This window comes from Callithrix jacchus, chromosome 10 (genome assembly GCF_049354715.1).
Source record: "Callithrix jacchus isolate 240 chromosome 10, calJac240_pri, whole genome shotgun sequence".
Classification (NCBI taxonomy): Eukaryota; Metazoa; Chordata; class Mammalia; order Primates; family Cebidae; genus Callithrix; species Callithrix jacchus.
In genome coordinates this window covers 7,807,674-7,830,391 of record NC_133511.1, presented here as the reverse complement: position 1 = coordinate 7,830,391, position 22,718 = coordinate 7,807,674, and the positions used below count along the sequence as shown (strand labels likewise).

General features: G+C 40.3%; 1 protein-coding gene and 1 long non-coding RNA gene across 2 annotated transcripts in view; one reads left to right on the top strand and one right to left on the bottom strand.

The window, feature by feature from the left end:
- Positions 1-22,718, bottom strand: part of CUL5 (cullin 5) — a 107,317-nt gene that overhangs the window by 67,373 nt on the left and 17,226 nt on the right. The window contains 1 exon segment of the mRNA XM_002807267.7: positions 12,758-12,867. Within this exon segment, the coding sequence (XP_002807313.3) occupies positions 12,758-12,867 (110 nt within the window).
- On the top strand, positions 5,962-9,637 carry LOC144578032 (uncharacterized). The gene is made up of 3 exons (XR_013523008.1): positions 5,962-6,018; positions 8,602-8,634; positions 9,504-9,637. It is a non-coding gene; the product is annotated as an uncharacterized LOC144578032 (long non-coding RNA).

Here is a 22,718-nt window from a genome sequence, read left to right as displayed (position 1 = left end):
ACTATTTTATCCTTATTTTACAGATGGGAACTTAGGGAAAAACAATCCAAGATTATACAATTAGTATATGTTGGAGCCAGGAAATCAGGCTCCAGAACTCATACTAAACCAAATCTACTCTTGAACCCCTCTAATCTATTAAACAAGAAGCTAAAGTGATCTTTAAAAAACTCAAGACACAACATATTACCCCATACTTAAATTCTTTAATGGTTTCTCAGAATAAATTACAAAACAATTAATTGACTCAAGCATACCTATACAGTCTCACCTAATGACTAACAGAATCTAGACTTTAAAAGAAGAGACGGTGCCGGGCATATTGGCTTATGCCTGTAATCCTAGCACTCTTGGAGGTCAAGGCAGGAGGATCATTTGAAGCCAGAAGTTCGAGACCAGACTAGGCCACATGGCAAGCCCTCATCTATACAAAAATAAAATAAAATAATCAGCTGAGCATAGTGGCACATACCTGTAATCCTAATTTTCAGGAGGCTGATGAGGGAAGATCACTTGAACTCAGGAGTTCAAGGTTAAAGTAAGCTACAATTGTGCCACTGCACTCCAGCGGTAGTGACAGAGTATCACCCTGCCTCCAAAAATCTTTTTTAAAAAAGAAACAGGCCAAGCATGGTGGATCACGCCTTTAATCCCAGCACTTTGGGAGGCCAAGGTGGGCAGATCACTTGAGGCCAGGAGTTTGAGACCAGCCTGGCCAATATGGCAAAACCCCATCTCTACTAAAAATACAAAAATTAGCCAGATGTGGTGGTGCGCACCTGTAGCCCCAGCTACTCGGGAGGCTGAGTCAAGGGAATCACTTGAACCCAGGAAGGGGAGGTTGCAGTAAGCCAAGATCATGCCTCTGAATTCCAGCCTGGGCAACAGGGAAAGATACTGTCTCAAAAAAGAAAAAAAACCTGACACAAAAAAAGAAACTGGTACATAATTTAGTATGTTACAACTATTTTACACATATAAACAAAAGATGTTTTAGGAACCCAAGGATAGGGTAAGGGTGAAAGTGAGAGGTAGAGAGAAAAAGGAAAGGCTTCCTGGAATAGTTGGTTCCTGAGCTTAATCTCTAAAAACAGGAATTTGCCAGGCAAAAGTGTACAAAGATAGGAGGGAGGATATTTTATGAGAAAACGACAGTATAAGAACTGTAGGTCAGGTGCAGTGCCTCATGCCTGTAATCCCAGCACTTAGGGAAGCCAAAGCTGGTGAATCACTTGAGGCCAGGAGTTCAGGACCAGCCTGGCCAACATCTCTACTAAAAAATACAAAAATTAGCCTGGTGTGGTGGTGCATGCCTGTAGTCCCAGATATTTGGGAGGCTGAGGCGTGAGATTGCACCACTGCACTGCTGCAGCATGGGCAACAGAGCAAGACTCTGTCTCCAAAAAAAAAAAAAAAAAAAAAAAAAAAAAAAAATTGTGGATTATGGTAATTGCACTGAATTCTAAGCACATCGATGTGACGACATGAAATGCAAAGTGATAAGAAAGAAACTGGGCAACCCAACCCCCTTTTATCCCTTACATTCAATCACATTCCTACTGTATTCATCATCCAAATGTCTCTCTAATGTGGACATTTCCCTCCATCACCATTACCATAGTGAGTCGCCATCATCTTTTATTTAGTTTACCATAACAAAACTAACATGTATTAACTGTTTACGATGTGCCAGACACTCCACACTGACTCATGTGTTAGTTTAAGAAGACTTTTAAGAAGCTGATGGGGCTGGGCATGGTGGCTCACGCCTGTAATTCCAGCACTTTGGGAAACTGAGGCGATGGGTCACCTGAGGTCAGGAGTTCAAGACCAGCCTGGCCAACATGATGAAACTCCGTCTCTACTAAAAATACAAAAAATTAGCTGGGCATGGTGGCAGGTGCCTGTAACCCCAGCTACCTGGGAGACTGAGGCAGGAGAACTGCTTGAGCCCAGGAAGCAAAGGTTGCAGTGAGCTGAGATCTTTGAAGGAAAATGGGCCAGAGAAAGCTGGATATAGGTCTGATCCCTGTAAAGGAGACAAGGAAGGAAGTCTGAGCAGTAAGAATCAGTGCAGTTCTAAGAAAGGTTGGTAAGGCTGTTGAAAAATTCTGGAACCAGTCACTCATCAGCAGAGTCCTGTGCATCTCTAAAACAAACCTATCTTTGTAACCCTGCTGTACTCAACTCACTGCTGCATATGTGTCAGGTTCAAACTGGACTTGAGTCTCGGGGTACCAGGGAATGGTGTGGTAAAGGGGGAGTAGTTAGGTAACTCTCTAGAAATCTTATCTAAAGAAGAGTAAAACTTAGAAGTGATTTGGTATATCTTCTCCAGCTCTCTTTTCTTAACTGCCAAGTACTTCTCTGCATTGCTGTATCAGGAAAGAATGTTCTCAAAATACTTTTTTTTTTTTTTTTTTTTTGAGACAAGGTCTTTCCCTGTCATCCTGCCTAGAGTCCATTGGCATTATGAACTCACCATAACGTAAACCTTCTGTTCTCAAAAATCCTCCTGCCTCAGCCTCCTGAGTAGCTGGGACTACAGACATGTGCTTTTTAATTTCTTTTTCTTGAGATGGAGTCTCACTCTGTCAGCCAGGTTGGAATGCAGTGGCACAATTTCGGCTCACTGCAACCTCCACTTCCCAGGTTCAAGCAATTCTCGTGCCTCAGCTGGCCAATTAGCTGGGATTACAGGTGTGCAACGCCACACCCAGCCAATTTTTGTATTTTTAGTAGAGATGGAGTTTTGCCATGTTGGCCAAGCTGGTATCAAACTCCTCATTTCAGGTGATACACCTGCGTTGGCCTCCCAAAGTGCTAGAATTACAGGCATGAGCCACCACACCCAGCTATGGCTAATTTTTTGTAGAGATGGAATCTTGCTGTGTTTCCCAAGTTGGTCTTGAAATCCAACCTCAAGCAATCTTCCAGCCTCCCAAAGTGTTGGGATTACGGGCATAAGCCACCACATCCAGCCCCAAAGTGCTTTTAAAAGGGAACATGTCATAAAATAAATCGTTTTAAATATTTAACTATATTAGAAAAATCTAGGAGTTGAGAAATAGGAGGGGGAGAAAATAGAAGCTTCTCAAAAGTCTTAAGGAGGCAGACAGGAGAGACAGAAGCAGCAACAAGTAAAAACTATTCCAAAGGTTTTGATTTCCTTGTGTAAAAGAGAAGAAATAGTGTGACCTTGATGTGATAAAACGGTATGTATTTTGTTTCCAATTTATAGGGCTATCACATGCTTCTAAGAGATAGAAACATGAAGGCAACCACTAATGGAAATAAATGTCCAAATTAATAAAAACAAAGAAAGGGAAAATAAAGAACAATAATGTCAGATCCATGATAAAGTTATAAAAGCAACAAAAGCAAGAATATCCAGTCATAGCATTAAACCCAAACTGAATGACCTAATCCGTTAAAAAACAGCATACCTTTCAAAAGGACAAATACTATATGATTCCATTTATATGAGTTACCTAGATAAGCAAATTCATAGACGGAAAGGAAAATGGAGGTTACCAGGAGCTGGGGGAGGAAGGATGAGCAATTACTGTTCAATGGGTACAACAGAGCTTCTGTTTGGGACGATGAAGAGGTTTGGAGAATGGACTGTGTTGATGTTTGCATAACACTGGAATATAATTAATGCCACTGAATTGTACAGTTAAAAATGGTCAATATTGTAAATTTTATATAATCTCTATTTACAGCACATATAAAATATAAGCAAAAGTAATTACAAATGTAAGGGCATTACACAAATACACTGGAATACGTTAACAGATCCTATAGCACTTAGGACACACTCAACTAAAAACAAGATTAAAGTAAATTAAGATGAATTTAACTTAAGAACTATAAGAGACTTTTTTTTTTTTTTTGAGATGGAATCTCACTCTGTTGCCAGGCAGTGGCATGATCCTGGCTCAATGCAATCTCCGACTCCCAGGTTGAAGTGATTCTTCTGCCTCAGTCTCCCAAGTGGTTGAGACTACAGGCACGCGCCACCATGCCTAGCTAATTTTTGTATTTTTTTTAGTAGAGACGGGGTTTCACCATGTTTGACAGGATGGTCTCAATCTCTTGACCTAGTGATCCACCCACCTTGTCCTCCTAACGTGCTGGGATTACAGGCGTGAGCCACCGTGCCCAGCCTTTTTTTTGAGACAGATTTTTGCTCTTGTTGCCCAGCTGCAGTGCAATGGTGCGATCTCGACTCACTGCAACCTCTGCCACCTGGATTCAAGTGATTCTCCTGCCTCAGCGTCCCCAGTAGCTGGGATTACAGGCACCTGCCATCACGGCCAGCTAATTTTTGTATTTTTAGTAGAGACAGGGTTTCACCATGTTGGCCAGGCTGCTCTTGAACTTCTGACCTCTGTCCATCCATCAAGAGACTATTTTTCTTATATAACAAGAAGAGTAGAGGTATGCAACTGTTAGTGTCACCAGATCACTAGGATCTTTTCCTTTTTGTTCTGCCAGCTTAGCATGTTAGTCTCTTTGCCCTGTTACTACTAAGGGGGGAAAGGAAGGACAGTGCCAAGCACATTAGTATAATTTGTGTGGAAAGTAAAAACTTTTCTAGAAACCTCCATAGACCTATTTTCCAAAATGGTGTCATACAGCCACCCTAGTAGTAAGGAAGACCCAAAAAGTATTAAATTAACCAGCCTTTCTAGCAGAAGGTATGCAAGGCAAAGAAAGCCAGGAGTGACTTTGTCACTGGCTTAGCCAATGACCAGTGTCTGTCACAAAATTTCTCCGTATTTTAATATCTAGTAGGAAAAAAACGACATGAAAGAATTTTAAAATACAATTAACAAGAATCATTAGAGACTATTATAAAAACTGCTATACACCAACAAATTAGAAAACATAGAAGAAATGGACAAATTCCTGGGAAGATACATACAACCTACCAGGATTGAACCATAAAGACAGAGAAAACTAGAACAGACTAATAATGAATAAAGAGACTGAAGCAGTAATTCAAGACCAGTCTGAGAGCATGTACCACCACGCTTGGCTAGCTTTTGTACTTTCTGTAGAGATGGAGTCTTCCTGTGTTGCCCAGGCTGGTCCTGAACTCCTGGGCTTCACCTGTCTCCACCTCCCAAAGTGCTGGGATCACAGGCATGAGCCACCACACCTGGCGTAATATCGTTTATAATAAACTTGTAAACTAGTTTCCTATTCTGTTCCATACCTCCCAAACTGCCTGCCTGTCTACTTTATCCAGTATTTTATGAACAATGCCTCCATCTGAGGAGACAAATGGAGGAGTCCACCCAAACATGAGGAGGAGTAAGCGAGATGAAGTAACAGGCGAGAGCTATAAAATTAAAAAGCGAAGACTCAGAATCCAAATTCAGTTCCAATTGATATCAAAATCTGTACTAAATCTGTACTCCCAACTGCTACACTGTAGACAAACTTTGGAGACAAACACACACCTTGGCTGGAAACCAATTCTATAATTTAATGTGTCCTGAACTTTGGCCAAAGTATCTCATGTCTCTCAAGATCTTTTTTCTTTTCTTTTCCCTTTTTTTTTTTTTTTTTTTTTTTTTTTAAGTAAGGTTCTGGCTCTGTCACCCAGGCTGGAGTACAGTGGCCTTGACCACTCAGGCTCAGCTGATTCTCCCACCTCAGCCACCTGAGTAGCTGGAACAACAGGCATGTGCTACCATCCCGAGCTAATTTTTTGTATTTTTTTGTAGACACAAGGTTTTACCATGTTGCCCACCTCAGCCTCCCAAAGTGCTAGGATTGCAGGCGTGAGCCACCACACCCAGCCAAGATCAATTTTCTTACCTGTAAAGTGCAGATAATAACTGCCCCATAGGGTAGCTGTTGAAATTTAGTAATATACTTGAAGAACTTTTTTTTTTTTTAGATATCACAGGTTGAAAGTAGTTTATTTAATTCTGGCTTTAATTCCACAGAGCAGACTCAAACCTAACACCATGGATCTAGAGCAGCAGTTCTCAACTGAGGAAGGTATTATTCCCCTAGAAGGGTGTCTGGAAACATGTGAGAATCTACGTTTTTATAATGAAGGGTGGGAAGAAAGAAACAGAAGGCGTGTTCATGACTGGAGTTTATAAGAGTGAAGGACAGGCTGGGCATGGTGGCTCACGCCTGTAATCAAAGCACTTTGGGAGGCCAAGGTGGGTGGAGGTCAGGAGTTCAAGACCAGCCTGACCGACATGATGAAACCCCATCTCTACCCCATCTCTACTAAGTCCAATAAATCTGGGTGTGGTGGCACATGCCTGTAATCCCAGCTACTTGGGAAGCTGAGGCAAGAGAATCACTTGAACCCGGGAGGCAGAGGTTGCAGCGAGCCAAGATTGCACCATTGAACTCCAGCCTGGGCAATAAGAGTGAAACTCCATTTCAAAAAAAAAAAGTGAAGGACAGAAGTGATAAATATTGTACAAGATGCAGAACGATCTCATACCGCCCAAAATACCAAGAGTACTTCTACTGAGAAAGAATACAGATTATGAGAAAAGGGGTGGGAATCTCAGACAGTCAATGCAGCTTAACATCAATACATTATTAACTCAGATTTAGGAGGACATAAGCAACCTAAATGTTAATGATTAATATGGCCAAAATACGGATAAAAGTTACAAGGGTTTTAATTATTGTCAGTCTTGTAATTTGGGTGATATATAGGAATCCCTTTACCTAAAAGGACTATACACTGAGCTGCTTTAGGTACTCCAAGGAGATGGAAGATCTTTTTTATTTTTTGACAAGAAGTTTCACTCCTGTTTCCCAGGCTAGAGTGGAATGACACAATCCTGGCTCACTGCAACCTCTGCCTCCCAGGGTCAATTGATTCTCCTACCTCAGCCTTCTGAGTAGCTGGGATTACCGGGGCCCACCATCGCACCCAGGTAATTTATGTATTTTTTAGTAGAGATGGGGTTTCACCACGTTGGTCAGGCTGGTCTCGAACTCCTGGCCTCAGGTGATCCACCCACCTCAGCCTCCCAAAGGGCTGGGATTACAGGTGTGAGCCACCATGCCTGGCTGAAAGATCTTTAAAAATGACATGTTGAGGCTACCAACTGTACAAGGTTATTAATGATTTCTACTTTGAAGTCCACTTTTAGTAGGGAACGCCACCCCTCTATGCTCCTTTTCTCAGTCAGGAGTACTCAGAGAACAAGCACTATTCTCAATAATAAATTTTATCAACAGATTGGCAAAAACAACCTAACAGTAAAAAACTCCACCACACCCAACATATCATTATAAAATAGTTTAATTGAATAACTGGCAAAAACAACCTAACAGCAAAAAAACCCCACCACACAAATATATCATTCATAAAATAGTTCGATTGAATCATTTATGAAAATTATATTTATACGTGAATGTAATAAAGCTTTAAAAGGCCTCAGCTGTTTCTTACTGAACTTGAATTTCCCAAAGGCCAGAATTATAAGTTAATTGATAGTTTGCAACAAGTCCTACATCATTTAGGAAATTAGAGTATTTTCTTAAGTGATAGAGAGAGAAAATGATTACAATAGCTCAATGTGTATAGGTTATGCAATTAACATCTGTAATTCGCTGATACAGTATTTTAACAGTGTGTGTGAGCCTGCTATCCTAAGAATGACCTGTGTGCAAGGCTGGCCTTTGACTAGGATGTGGCAATCTGGATTTTTGGGAGGATTCCCATCATTCCTTAACAAGAATGTTTTACGTACCTAAACTGTTTATACAAACAGTGTGACTTACGTTGAACACTTGTTTTCTTCTGCCACTCTCGAATTTTGGTATGTGCCCGGTAGAAGCTGCTTATACGACCAGATCTCAGGACTAAGTCTGGGTGCTGAGTCTCTAATTAGCTACCCTGGAAGCCATTTTTTTTTCTTTTTCTTTCTTCTTTTTTTTTTTTTTTTTAAAGACGGGGTTTCACCATATTGGTCAGGCTGGTCTTGAACTCCCGACCTCAGGTGATCCGCCCGCCTTGGCCTCCAAAGTGCTTGGATTACAGGCGTGAGCCACCACGCCCGGCGGAAGACAATATTTTATATATGTTGTCTCAGTCAGTTGCTGGAGGAATTAAGCTTGCTCTGTTTGACTCCTGTGGGAGAAGACATTTGGGAGTCTGCATTTTGTTAGCCTGGACTCTGCTACATGCACTTTTTCCCTTTGTTGATTTTGCTTTGCTTCCTTCACTGTTATAAGTCATAGCCATGAATACAACTACATGGTGAGTACTATGTATACTCCAAGCAATCACTAAGCCTAGGGGTGACCTTGGGATTGCCGACACAGCTGGTGTCAGAAGCTGGACTCATGAAGAGGGAAGAAGCAGTAGGATGACAAACATTTGTTGCTTGGGTGGCTATAAAATCATTCATAGTATGTAACAGCAGCTGAGCTCGTCTGTTGTGACAGGTAAAACTTATTTATGAAATTTGAAAATGGTGGTTCTAACACCAGGAGAACAAGCTCTCTAATTCCCCTGGCAGTTTCTGGCCATGCTGACTAAAGTGAGGGGAGAAAAAGCAGAGCCTGGATGATGTCTCTGTTTTTGTTTTTTCTTGCCTCCAGGTGGGAAGAGAAGAGGCCCAAAAGTTCCCAAAGGTGAGTTTTGGGTGGATCAAAAGCATTAAAAGTTTATATGCTCTCTCCTCCAAATAGGAAAAAATAATAGCAAAATCAGAGCCCAGGGCTGGAGCAAAGCTTTAGATAAACTAGGGGAGAAGCAGGAGTGGGGAGAGTGAACCACTTCAGCTGTTTTTCAGCCTAGCTGCTGCTGCTGCCGTCCCTCCCTACACCTATACCTTGCATTCCAGTCAGGATCTTCCAGCAGTTATAATGTTACTCTTATAAACACTGAATTTACTACTAGAAGTTTGATTAAATTTAAAATAAGGAATAAGGATGGCCAGGCACGGTGGCTCATGCCTGTAATCCCAACACTTTGGGAGACTGAGGTGGGCAGATCACTTGAGATCAAGAGTTTGAGACCAGCCTAGTCAACATGGTAAAACCCCATCTCTACTAAAAATATAAAAATTAGCCATGTGCAGTGGTGGGTACCTGTAGTCCAGCTACTCAAGAGGCAAGGCAGGAGTCGCTTGAACCCAGGAGGTGGAGGATGCAGTAAGCCGAGATTGTGCCACTGCCTGGTCAACAGAGCAAGACTCCATCTCAATCAATCAATCAATTTAAAATAAGGTAAAAACGTGGTAGGGGGTTAAGAGATGACTTTGTACTTTGCAGCTAGTGCATTTAGACATATAATCAAAAATGACATAACATGTAATATGCTGTTAGCCATTTCATAAATGCTAGAGGGATTGTTCCAATCAGGAAAAGTTAGTGAGACAAAACTTCCTGCTTTTTTTTCTGCTGAAGAGACTGGAATTTCAGCTCTTTGAGTATTGGGAACAGGGTAAGCTCTTCACAATGGATGATATTTACTATGTTTTTTTTTCCCCCCCACTCAGAAAATGATTTGGTTCCAATGCATACTATGTTTTTTTAACTACTGCTGCCTCTGGAAAAAGAGAGACAACATAAAACAAAGGAAATCTCCAGATGGAAGAAATACACTTTAGGCATTTTACATGCAGTTTTTCACTGCTGTTGAATTCTTGCGAAATTAGACGTCTGACCCTTAGAAGCCTGATGATTTTCCAGGCTGATATGCATATTTTTGAGGGGATCGCTTTGGATCATGAGACTGACAAGGTAAAATAGGACCTCAGATAGTCTTGCTGATCACTTGGACTTGAAATATGACTGTGAGCCTGAAGCATCTTGGCTCTGCTGCTGCCAAAGACAAGACACTAACTTTTTTGGAATCCTGAAATCACAGATCTCGTTACCTGGATCTGATGCTAGGCTGAAACCTGACGCTCTGCTACTGGGCTATTTCAACCTTAACACAAGCTGTGCTGAACTGAAAGCAGGCATATACTCAATAAACAGGACTTTGCCCGAAATACTTTTTCTGTTTTTTTTTTTTTTTTTGAGACAGGGTCTTGCTGTCATTCAGTCTGGAATGGAGTGGTGTGATCATAGCTTCCTGCAGCCTCAATGCAGCAAGCAATCTGCTTGAGGGTTCAAGCAATCCTTTCACCTCAGCTCCCAATTAAATGGGACTACAGGCGTGTGCCACCACATGGGGATTTTTTGTTTTTGTAGAGATAGGGTCTCTCTATGTTGCCTAGGCTGGTCTTGAATTCCTGGGCTCAAGCGATCATCTTGTCTTGGCTTCCCAAAGTTCTGGGATTACAGGTATAAGCCGCTTTGGCCCTCAAAGATTACTGAAGATGTAAAAGATATCCTCCTGTGGAACCAGAAACTAAAAACATCATGGATTCTAGCTGGACCACCTCAACCACTCACAGATATCCAAAGAAAAAGGCTCATTCTCTGATGGGACTACCCAAAATCAAGCTGCTGATTAGTCTCATACATCTAATATGGAGACTGAAAGTATTCTCAACTGGTGTTTCCTACCAAAAGCTTTAGGTTGGGAGAGGGCACATCACAAAGAGTGTGATTTTGTGATTAGATTTTGACCCCTTGAGATGCTTCGCTGCTGCTGACTTGTGTCTGCCTTTTTGGATTGGTTACAGCTTGCAACAACAGATTTAATGACCTGACTCTACTTCTCTCTTTCCCTCCTGGTACACACACACCTCAGTAAGTCCGTCTGGTCATTAAACACAGCTATCCCCAGAAAGGAACTCATATTTTCTAGTTACTCACTAGACAAATGATCAGGACAAAAGGGGTGGGAGATAACATAAGCCCATTTTGAAAAGTTTCGAAAATTCAGGATTTCATCCTGATAAATTCCTAAATATAATACGTCTAATTAAGCTGTATAAAAACGTTTTTCAGTAAAAAACATCTTTTGTCCCTCATGCAGACCTGGATGACTGAGAAGACAGGAGACTTTCATAACTGAAAGGGATACACGGTTTTATAAGGAAGAGAAAACAAAACCTAGCATCTGAGAAGAGACAGGAGAGGAGGAGGACATTAATGATTTTTGCTTTTCACAACTATTCCTGAAAGCTTTCCCACTTTTCCTAAAGGGAATCTCTCAGGGTTGCCTTTCCAAGCTGCCATGAGTCCTTTTAATTCAAACTGACTGAACTTAAAATCAGACCTAACAGCACCAACTATGAGATGGCAAGGAATAGCCTCAACTTCTGCACTTTCCATGTAGAACACCTCCTGTTTGGAACTAACTGCCTTCAGGCAGTCCTGCTGAAACCAAGGCCTGAACTGAATTATAAGTCAACTACACTGAATTGGGAACCCTAGAATGTAAGCCCCATGGTGGGAGGCCACAGCGAGGGCCTTGTTAACCTGCACCACCTAATATCTTCCTTAAGGTATCTTAACAATTTTAAACATGTTTCCAGGAGTACTACATGAGCCCCCTGGGATTATTTGTCAGTGTATGTACCCTAGCATGGCACTGTCTCAATCCTGGAAGGCTTTGAGGATTGAGTTGTGCTCTGAGTTACTGCCCTGAGTTGTGCTGTGCCTGAGTTGACACTTGTGCCTGAGCTGACCATGTTGAAAATGGCTCATACAGAAACTGAAAGAGAAAGCCACATGGTTTTCTAAGACAACCCTTACGATCTATGGTGTTTGTTTTAACTGGCTAAATTCAGGACCCCTAAAAAGGGATAACTGGCCAGGTATGGTGGCTCATGGCTGTAATCCCAGGACTTTGGAAGGTTGAGGCGGGCAGATCACCTGAGGTCAGGAGTTTGAGACCAACTTGGACAACATGGCGAAACCCTGTCTCTACTAAAAATACAAAGATTGGTTGGGCATGGTGGCACATGCCTGTAAGCCCAGCTACTCAGGAGGCTGAGGCATGAGAATCACTTAAACCCGGGAAACAGAGGTTGCAGGGAGCCAAGATGGTGCCCCTGCACTCCAGCCTGGGAAACAGCAAGACTCTATCTCAAAAAAATAAAAAATAAAAAAAGATAACTGAGATCAATACTATAGGTTGGTCTTGCCCTGCTAGACAGGGGCCTGCAGATGTAATTTTGCTGTAAAAATATTTTGGCCAACAGCAAAACATTAAACTAGCACCCCTGAGACTGCATACCCTAGAAATGCCTGCTTGTAAGATTAACCCTTGGCTGGCACCTGAGAATTTGAATGGTCAACAGTTTCCTACACTTAAATAAAACTTTCCTGAAGTAACAGTGGCTTACTGTTCCTAAACTGTTTATACAAATACTATGGTTTACACTGATTTTGGTACACATTGGGAGAGACTGCCTAGGTGACCAGCCTCCATAAAAACCCTGAGTACTGAGTCTCTAATAAGCTTCTCTGGTAGACAACATATCACATGTTGTCAATCACTGCTGGAAAAATTAAGTGTGTCCTGTGTGACTCCCCAGGGAAAGGACTCTTCTTGGAAGCTTGTGCTTGATTTTTCCTGCACTTCATGCCATGTACCTTTTCCCTTTGCTGGTTTTTCTTGGGATCCTGTCACTGTAATGACTCATAGCTGTGAGTATGAACGTACGTTCAGTCCTGTGAGCCCTCGAGCAAATCGTCATACCTGGGAGAGGTCCTGGAGACCCTCAACATAACTAGTAATACTTTTTAATAGGTAAACAGACCGATCTAGAGTTACACATTCCATCTGGGTATAGAAAGACATCACCAAAATTTCCTGCATGTTAGCAAACAGAATTAGTGGGGTACTTACGAAAATAGATCGAACCACTGCTGTTTTGTAACAGATTCCTGGCGTAAAAGCTTCAAAACAATCGGGCGCATAAAATCCCATTTGTCTTCAAATTGAAGAGAACCTTTATTCTTGAAAAAAAAAAAAAAAAAAGAGACTTTAATGCAGTTAAATAAAAAATATCCTGTAATTTTCATAAGACAGCTAGAGAAATGAAGGGCTCAAATTTAAATGAACCAGTTTTCCATAATGGAATCCCTACAGGCTTAATCTGCTATTGAGGAATCACAGGAAGATAATCATAAAAGAGAAAAATTAATTGTACAAAAGTATGTAGTGAAGAATTTGGCCTTATCCAAAGAGACAGTCCAGTCTTTTCCTCCTGACTTCTAGTAGGTAATCTCTGGACACTTAGAAAGTTAGGTTTAATAAGTGTGCCGTTGCCTGGGAGGCCTTGGGCCATTCTGGATAGGCTAACTATGCAACTCAGGGAGGGGACTGTCCATACCTGCATAATCCTAGGTGGAGGCTGACCAATCAGAAAGACGAACAATGTAACTTGAGATAGGGGTTGTGGGACACACAAGGTCAGTCAACATGGAGACCAAAATTATCCTTGTGAGCAATTAATTACGCCTGTGTGAATAAGCTCCATAAAAACTCAACAGTAAAGGTTGGGTGAGCTTCCCTATTTGGTGGTACTCATGCATACTGTCACACATTGATGCCGGGAGAGCAATGTGTTCTGACCACATGGGGAAAGGGCAAGAGAAGCTCTGTATTTGGAACCCTCCTAAACTCCGCCTTATCAGTCTCTTCCTTTCAGAATCCTTTCCCTATAACAAATCACAAATATGGGTACAACAGCTGTCACTAAATGCTGTGAGCCCTTCTAATGAATTATCAAACCTGAGAGTTTTGGGAATCCACCAAACTTACAGTTGGTGTCAGAAGTGGGAGTGGTCTTATGTGGAGACTGTATCATCTAATTTTGTAGTTGTCTTAAACTCCTCACAAAAAGTATATTGGAAATCTATATAAACTCTGAAAATTGAGGAGAGAAAAACATAGAAAAATACCCATCTCCTTTTATAATGCTAACAAAAAACCCTGACACTGAACTGTTGAGAACAGTGTAAGAAATGGAAACTCTAGGCCTATCTTACCAGGGAACAAAGATGCAAAAATCTAAGTATTATCAAATTGAACAAGTGGCATATCAAAACAATCATACCTCATAATCATATAGTTTATCTCTGGAATGTAAAAGTGGTACAACATTAGGAAAAAAAATAATAATCGATTACATTACCAAAAACAAAGGGAGAAAGAGACCCCATATGTGTTAGTCACTAGTACTCCTTTTCAAGTTAAGTGTGTCCATATGATTTTTTTTTGTTGTTTGCTTTGAGACAGGGTCTTCCTCTGTCACCCATGGAAAGAACACACAAGTCTTTTCTTGAGTGACATGGAGATATCGATACCCTCTTAACAAGAGGATTCTTTCCAACTTCAACTAAGTCTATTTCCACAAGCACTTTTGGTAATTTATAAAATTAAACATAGTATAAGTCCTGCAATTAAAAATAAAAAAGGTAAAAAGAACCAGAGTAGCGAGGTACTAGAGATAAATTAAATACTGATTAGGCTCTGAAATCTACTAATATCCTAATAGATATATTGGCTTATAAGCAATAGATACAGTTATATATAGATACAGATATAGTTAAGTACCAGAAAATGTATTTGATTCTCCTGTTTGATGGAACACATAATAAACTTTCCCCCAATACTCAATTTTAACAGTAATTTAATAACTGAATGTTTTCTTTTAAACTTTTATAACAGATTCCAAAAACGATGCTCAAGTAGTTCTTTGACGTATTCTCTATTAAACTAAAGAGCATATCACTAAATCATAACTAAGTGGCAGGGCACCAAATCCACTATATATACACAAAAGAGAATGCCTGAGAAATAAGCAAAAGAATCTTCCGACTATGAAGTTTGATTTATATGTTTTCACTGACTGACTGAAGGCTGCCTCATCTCTATTAACTTGCTACAAAGTCTCTTAATTCTTTCATTATTATTCAGAATAGCAAACGGGCTGGACTCAACAGTTGCTACCAGGTCTAGAATTCTCTCATTCACGGGCTCTTAGAGGACTTCAACATTTGCCATACCCCGGTCCCTCCATCCTTTACTCCTTACAGTACAACTAATCCCCCCACAGGCACTCTTTTCACACAAATGAGCCACAGGGAAGCCAACAGGGAGTTGGCAATGGGGGAATATCTGGGAAAACAGTATTCTAGGCAGAGAAAGCAGAATGCAAAGAACATAAGGTAGAAGCACGCTTAATGTAATCAAGGCAAAGCAAAGAAAGAGGAGAGAGCAGATAAGGTCATAGAAGTAACTTAGCTTACTGGATCTTACTGAGCTGGGTCTTGTAGGACCCTGAAGGCCATTATAAAGACTGGTTTCTACTACAAGTGAGATGAAGAGCCATTAAAAGATTCTGAGCAAGAAGTATCACAGTCTTACTTACATTTTAAAATCTCCCTCATTACTTGTTGAGAATACATTATAAGAGACAAGGCTCAAAACTGGGTATAGGATTAGAAAGCACTGATGGTGAATTGGACCGAGGTGATAGCAATGGAGGTAGAAGGTGTACAAAGTGTTTGATTTTAGATGCCCAAAAGGTGGTACTAATAGGACTTCCTGACAGTAAGCATCTGAGATATGAGAAAATGGAGTAAAGCATGACTTTAAGGCTTTTGTCCAGTAAGTGCGGCACTACCATCATCTAGAATAAAAGAAGATTTGACAGGCTTATGAAGGAAAGTGTGTGAGACTGGTTTTAGATATATTATATTTAACATCTCTATTAGACATTCATGTGAAAATGTTGAATAGGAGTTCAATATGGAAATCTGGAATTTAAAGGTCTACTAGAAAATCAAAACTTGGAAGTCATCGGAATACAGACGGTTTTAAAACCTGTTATTGGATGAGATCACTGTGAGAGACATAACAAAGTCTGAGGTCTTAGGTATCCAACATTAAGAGGAGGACAGAGGAGTAAGAACTAGCAAAGGAGACAGAAAGAGCAACCAGAGCACAATTAGCAAGAAAACCAAAAGTATGGTATTCTGGACAACAAGTGAATAAAGTATATCAGAATGACAGAATAATTAATTTTAACAAATGCTCCTGATAGATCACGTAAAATAACCAATGAAACAGCAATATGGAAGTCACTGAAACTTTGTCAACAGTAGTTTTTGCAGAGTGGTAACGACAAAAAGCCAGATTTCAGTGAAATAAAGAGTGGAATTAAGAGAGAATGAGGAGCCAGGTGCAATGGTTCATGCTTGTAATCCCCACACTTTGGGAGGCTGAGGGAGGCAGATCACTTGAGCCCAGGAGTTTGAGACCAGCCTGGGTAACATGGCGAAACCCCATCTCTACCAAAAATACAAAAAAAATCTGGCTGGACGCAGTGTCTCCTGCCTGTAATCCCAGCACTTTGGGAGGCCGAGGTGGGTGGATCGATCACTTGAAGTCAGGAGTTCGAGACAAGCCTGACCTACATGGTGAAACCCTGGCTCTACTAAAAATACAAAAAATTAGCTGGGTGTAGTGGTGGGCCCTGGCAACCCCAGCTACTCGGGAGGCTGAGGCAGGAGAATCACTTGAACCTAGGAGGTGGAGGTTACAGTGAGCCAAGATCATGCCACTGCACTCCAGCCTGGGCAACAGTGAGACCCTATCTCAAAAAATAAGTAAGTAAATAAAAACAAAAATAAAGAAGAAAACTGTAAAGATGACCGACAACTCTTCACAATTTTCCTGTATAAGAGACCAAAGAAATGGCACGTTAATTGATAGGGTGAGAGAAAGTACAAAAACAATTCTTTAACGATAGGATAAATACAGTAGGATTGTATGCTGACAGGAATGTTCCCGGATATAATGAAATGTTGACGATGTGGGGAATGGGAGAGAAACTGCTAGTGATTTAAACTGCACTGGTAGGCAAGAGGGAACGGGATCCAGTGCACATGTGGAAGAAGTGACTACAGGCTAAGAGGAGAAGGCAAACGAATGTACGTGCAGGTGCTGGTACGAGGGCAGATGTTGTATGACTCTGAGAAGCTCATGTTTTATTGCTTTAATTTCCCAGGGATGTGGAAATAAGGATAATACCTGAGAAGATGGGGGAGGAAATGCTACCATGTTGACAGAAAAGATGTGAAAAACACATCTAAGAAAGCGGAAGAATAAGTGACTATGGAGTGTAGGATGGCTGGGCTCATTGTGGTCATGAATTTAAGGTAAAAATAGCATAGTTGTGTCTTTCTCCAATGCCATTCAGCTGCACAGGTACTGACACTGAAAAGTGGAGGGATTTAAACAGGGTTGTACACTTTTCCCAAGCGGAACAAGACGGGGGCAAGGGAGTGAAAAGTGTATTGAAGGGAATGATTAGAATCACTGAGAAGAGAATTTATGTTGGGTAAGGGGGAGAAAATGGAATTCAAGATGAAAAGAGAAAGAGACTTCTGCTTCCAATCATGACAGAATAACAGGAACCAGATTTCCTCTCCTGCTTAAACAACTAGAAAGCCAAAGGCAGTGCAGGACAGTGCTGCCTGAGAAAAGAAAAACAAATGAGTTGAGTGCTACAAATGTCCAAACATACTGCCTGGAGAGTGCCTCCAGGCCTCATCACAAGGAGGGGAAACTCAAACAGCAGTTTCCCTAAGTGACAGAGTTTGGAGTTTGAAAAGGCTGAGGTAACTAGAATTCATGGCACAAAGGGAGCTCTGGATACCTACAGAGAAGGCCCCTCAAGCCTGTGGCTGAGTACTAACCTGGGTACGAGAAAACTCTGAGACGGGGGAAAGAATCATTAGGAAGGAATGGGCAGAACAATGAGCAGAGTGCACACAGGGCTAGAAAAAGTTTGGGTTGCCACCAGGCAGAGTGGAAACACCCTTTAAAGTGCCAGGCATTTGGTAGAGTCCACAGAAAGTTATTGAGTCTATAGTGGAGCCAAAGTAGCCCTACTCGGAGTGGTATTCTGGACACACTCTAGCAAATCTAAAAGGTAAGCTTCAAAAGTATCAACTGATTCCAAGTTACCAAACTGCATCAGAACCAAATCCAAAAGTATTTAATTTTTTAAATCAAGCCCCTAAAACATATACTCGCAATGACATATACTCACAAGTGACATTCAGTTAAAAACTACCAAGCACACAAAGAAACAGGAAAATATAACCTATCACCAAGAGAAATAAAAAAACATCAAAAGAAGCTGACCCAGAAATGTCACAGGTGTTATATTTAGTAAACAAGGATATTAAGTCAGCTATTACAGATATTCTATATGACCAAAAAGGTAGAGGAAAGCATGAAAAACAAAGAAATGAAATATTTTTTATTTGTTTTTTTTTATTTTATTTTTTTTTGAGACACAGTTTCAGTCTTGTTACCCAGGCTGGAGTGCAACGATGTGATCTCAGCTCACCGCAACCTCCGCCTCCAAAATATTTTTAAAATGAGTATCAGTGATCTGTGCAGTATCAAATGACCTAATCTACATATAATTGGAAACTTGAGGTGAAGGTGTAGTGAATATTTGAAGAAAAATGTAAAAATGTTTTCGAATTTGATGAAAACTATAAACCAGATATAAGATATTAAACAATAAGGTGGTAGAATCAATGAACTGAAGGCTCTAGTAGTGGAGGTGAACTGTTGGAATGAAAGCACTACAGAGAGTCAGAGACAGGGAGGTACCAGGTAATCAAGTAGGATGATTGAAATTGAGATTATGGAAGGATAGGATTTAGCAAAAATTTCTCATTTCTATTGTCTTTGTTTAATCATTCCACTGCAAGATTTTCTACTATTTTTTTTTTTCATTGCAAATATACGGGATTTCACTAATTGGGGATTATAAAGGCCAACAAATTTTGTACATGTGATATCTGTTGTACGAAAGACTTCTTTCTTTTGACTTTCCTTAAATTTGTACAAATGGTTTGAATATCTGATATCTGTAACTAAATTTTAGTTGAGCATTTGTATCCTCTATTATTTAACTTCACAATAATCTTCAGGGGAGATGTGTAAATCACTACATCACTGTGATTATTTTACTTTATAATATCTGACTGCTAATTATGTCTTAGGTGCTGTACTGTTCCAAATAGTTTACAAGTATGAATTAATCTTTACAACTATCCTACGTGTTCAGTAATATTATTATTCCCTCCCCCTGCTTTTTTTTTCAGATAGGATCTTGCTCTGTCACCCAGGCTAAAGTGCAGGGACATAATCATTGCTCACCGCAGGTTCAAACTCTTGGCCTCAAGTGATCAAGTGATCCTCTTGCCTCAGCCTCCCAAACTGCTGGGATTACAGGCGTGATCACTGTGCCTGGTCTATTCCCATTTTATGCACACTGTACAACCTGAGATTAAGTTAGATTATTTGTCTAAAATTACAGGCAATAAGTGGCAGAGCAGGAAATCAAATCCAAGTAGTTTAGCTCTGTTAAAGCCACATTCTTAATTACTCTCTGTTCGTTCCTAGATAAGGAATTAATGGGCTTCTAATCCATGGGCCAGATCCAGCCCTTGGCTTAATTTTGTCAGGCTTATAGTAAATCGCACAGATCCATGATTATAAAAATTTAGTGACAATGATCTAGAAGCCATACAGTGGAAACATCACTACATAAAAGACATTTCTTTTCAAACATGGTATAGGAGCAAGAGGAGGACACTGTTTGCCAAGAAGGTAAATATCTCTTTCCACTAAAATAAAAAATTTCAGACCACACTCGCTTTAAACTTTTAGGTTCGTTTTACAAAGGAAAAAAAAAAATCAAGCAAATTTTAGCAATGCTTATATTTTCTGAAACCCAAACAGTTTTCAGGAAAAAGCAAAAATAATACTACTGATAAAAGAGTTTAAACTTATTTTGGGGAGCTTCCTTGTCATTTATTTCATTTGTTCATGGAACAAATATCTGAGACTCTACTGTGCACTGGAGCACATAAACAAAAAGTCCTCAAGACACTCACATTCTAGTATACTGTTCCCTAAACTGTGGTACACAGACTCCTGAAGGGTCCCAGGATATATTCTTTCTTTTGTTTTTTTTCTTTATTTAAACACCAAACACCCAGGATATATTCTTAAGACTCAATCTCTAAGAGAATTTTAAAATTTTGTTTTTATTTTTAAAAATCTAACAAAATATTAATATAAGTAGAAATCTGAATTGCTTCTATGACCTTAAAACCAAGCACTAACCATAAAGGGAAATAAATTGATAAACTGTACAATATTAAAATTAACGTTAGCCATTAAAAGTCACCATTAAGGGAGTAAAAAGACAACCCACAGAGTGAAGAAGATTTTTTTTTTTTTTTTTTTTTTTGAGATGGAGTTTTGCTCATTGCCCAGGCAGGAGTGCAGTGGCACAACTGAGGCTTACTACAACCTCCACCTCCCTGGTTCAAGTGTTTCTCCTGACTCAGCCTTCCAAGTAGCTGGGATTATAGGCAGCCACCACCATGCCTGGCTAATTTTGTATTTTTAGCAGAGGTGAGGTTTCACTATGTTGGTCAGGCTGGTGTCTAACTCCTGACCTCAGGTGATCCACGCACCTTTGCCTCCCAAAGTGCTAGGATTATAGGTGTGAGTCACCGCGCCAGGCCAGGAAAGGTATTTCTAATACATATATTCAAGAAAGACTCTCATGCAGAATACGTAAAGAACTAGAAAATCCGTAAGACAAGCAAAACAACTCAACTTTATAATTGTTTTTTTTTTTTTTTTTTTTTAGAGATGGGAATCTCGCTGTCACCCAGGCTGGAGTGCAGTGGCACCATCATTGCTCACTGCAGCCTTCAACCACTGGCTCAGAGAAAGTTAGAAAATTTATATCTCAAAAGCACAGAGTTAAGGCTTCAGGCCTAAATACTGTACCATCATTTGACTGAACAAAGGAGGGAGGCTGCATTACAGAAGAATAACTTAATTTTTAAAAATATGTTTGGGTCCTCTGTTAATTACCTTAGGAAAAAAAAAATCGTGTCTGGGGTGAAGGTAGGTGTTACCAGCCAGAAATATGTTATGTAGACCGTTCTAGAATGTATTATTGCTTAACAATATGTGTACAGCTCCCACTGAAATTTAACAGTGCATTTTCAAGCAGTTAAGTTTACCTATAACAAACCCATCTTACTGGGTCATGAGTAAAGGAGTGGGTACACAGCGGGGTGTACAAATATAATAATTGATACCATGTTAAAAATAACAACGTTTAAATCTAAGAATGTAAACAAAAGTAGAAAAATCCACTGGCTTGCAAAATGATTAGAATAGAGTCATTTTCAAATAATTCAATTACTTTACAACAAAATAATACAAACGTTGACCTACTGGTTTGCCCTGAAAACACCCAGAAATCCCTACATAACGCATAGGACAAAACATACCCTGTCAAATTACAGAAGCAATACTATGGCAATATTTTAGTGATGTCAACTGTTGCATTTAAAAGGAAACAGAGGGATCTCATGCCTATAATTCCAGTACTTTGGGAGACCAAGGTGGGAGAATCACTTGAGGGCAGGATTTCAAGACTGGCCTGGGCATCATACCAAGACCCCATCTCTAAGAATAGATGATTGATAGATAGATAGATAGATAGATAGATAGATAGATAGATAGATAGATAGGCAGATAGATAGATAGATAGATAGATAGATAGATAGATAGATAGATGATAGGCAGGTAGATAGGCAGGCAGGCAGGCAGGCAGGCAGGCATGGTGGGGCACACCTGCAGTCCTAGTTACTCGAGAGGCTGAGGCAGGACAATTGTTTGGGCCCAGAGGTTTGAGGCTACAGTGAGTTAGGATCGTGCCACCGCATCCCAGCCTGAAGGGAGATCCTATCTCTGGAAAAAAAAATAACTAGGCGTCGTGGCTCACACCTGTTGGGTCAAAGCAGGAGAATCACTTGAGGCCAAGAGTTTGAGACCAGACTGGGCAACATGGTGAAACCCATCTCTACAAAAATAAAAATAAAATAAAATATTAGCTGGGTGTGGTGGCACAAACCAGTAGTCCCAACAGCTACTCAAGAGGCTAAGGCAAGAGCGTCACTTAAGCACAGGAATTCAAGGCTGCAGTGAGCTATGATCAGGCCACAGCACTCTAGCCTGAGTGACAAAGTGAGACCATGTCTCCAAAAAATAAATAAATTTTTAAAATAAAGCAAGGAAATAATGTGTTATTATTGCTGTACATCTTGCTACATCTTCTTTATGACAAAGGTATAAGGAAAGCTAAGGTGAAAAGACAAGCTGAAGGAAAAGCAAGAAATAACAGCATCCATAGAATTAAGGGCAATTTTTTTATCACCTTACTTTTATATACCCATAACACACCACACAACCACAGTTTAGTTGTTTTAAGATTTGTAATTTAGCAGGGTGTGGTGCTGGGCACCTGTATTCTCAGCTACTTGGGAGGCTGAGGCAGAAAACTGCTTGAACACAATTCTGAACACCACACAACCACAGTTTAGTTGTTTTAAGATTTGTAAATTAGCAGGGTGTGGTGCTGGGCACCTGTAATCTCAGCTACTTGGGAGGCTGAGGCAGAAAACTGCTTGAACCCAGGAGGCATAGGTTGTAGTGAGCCAAGATCACGCCACTGCACTCCAGCCTGGGCGAAAAGAGACTTCATCTCAAAAAAAACAAAAAACAAAAAAGATTTGTATTTGTTCCCTCCTCAAAGTTTCCACCATACTGATTGGGGATCACAGCCATGCATCACTTAATGATATTCTAAGAAATGCATCGTTAAGCAATTTCATCATTGTGTGAAATAATAGCATGTACTTACACAAATCCAGTGGTAGAGCCTACTACACACTTAGGTCGT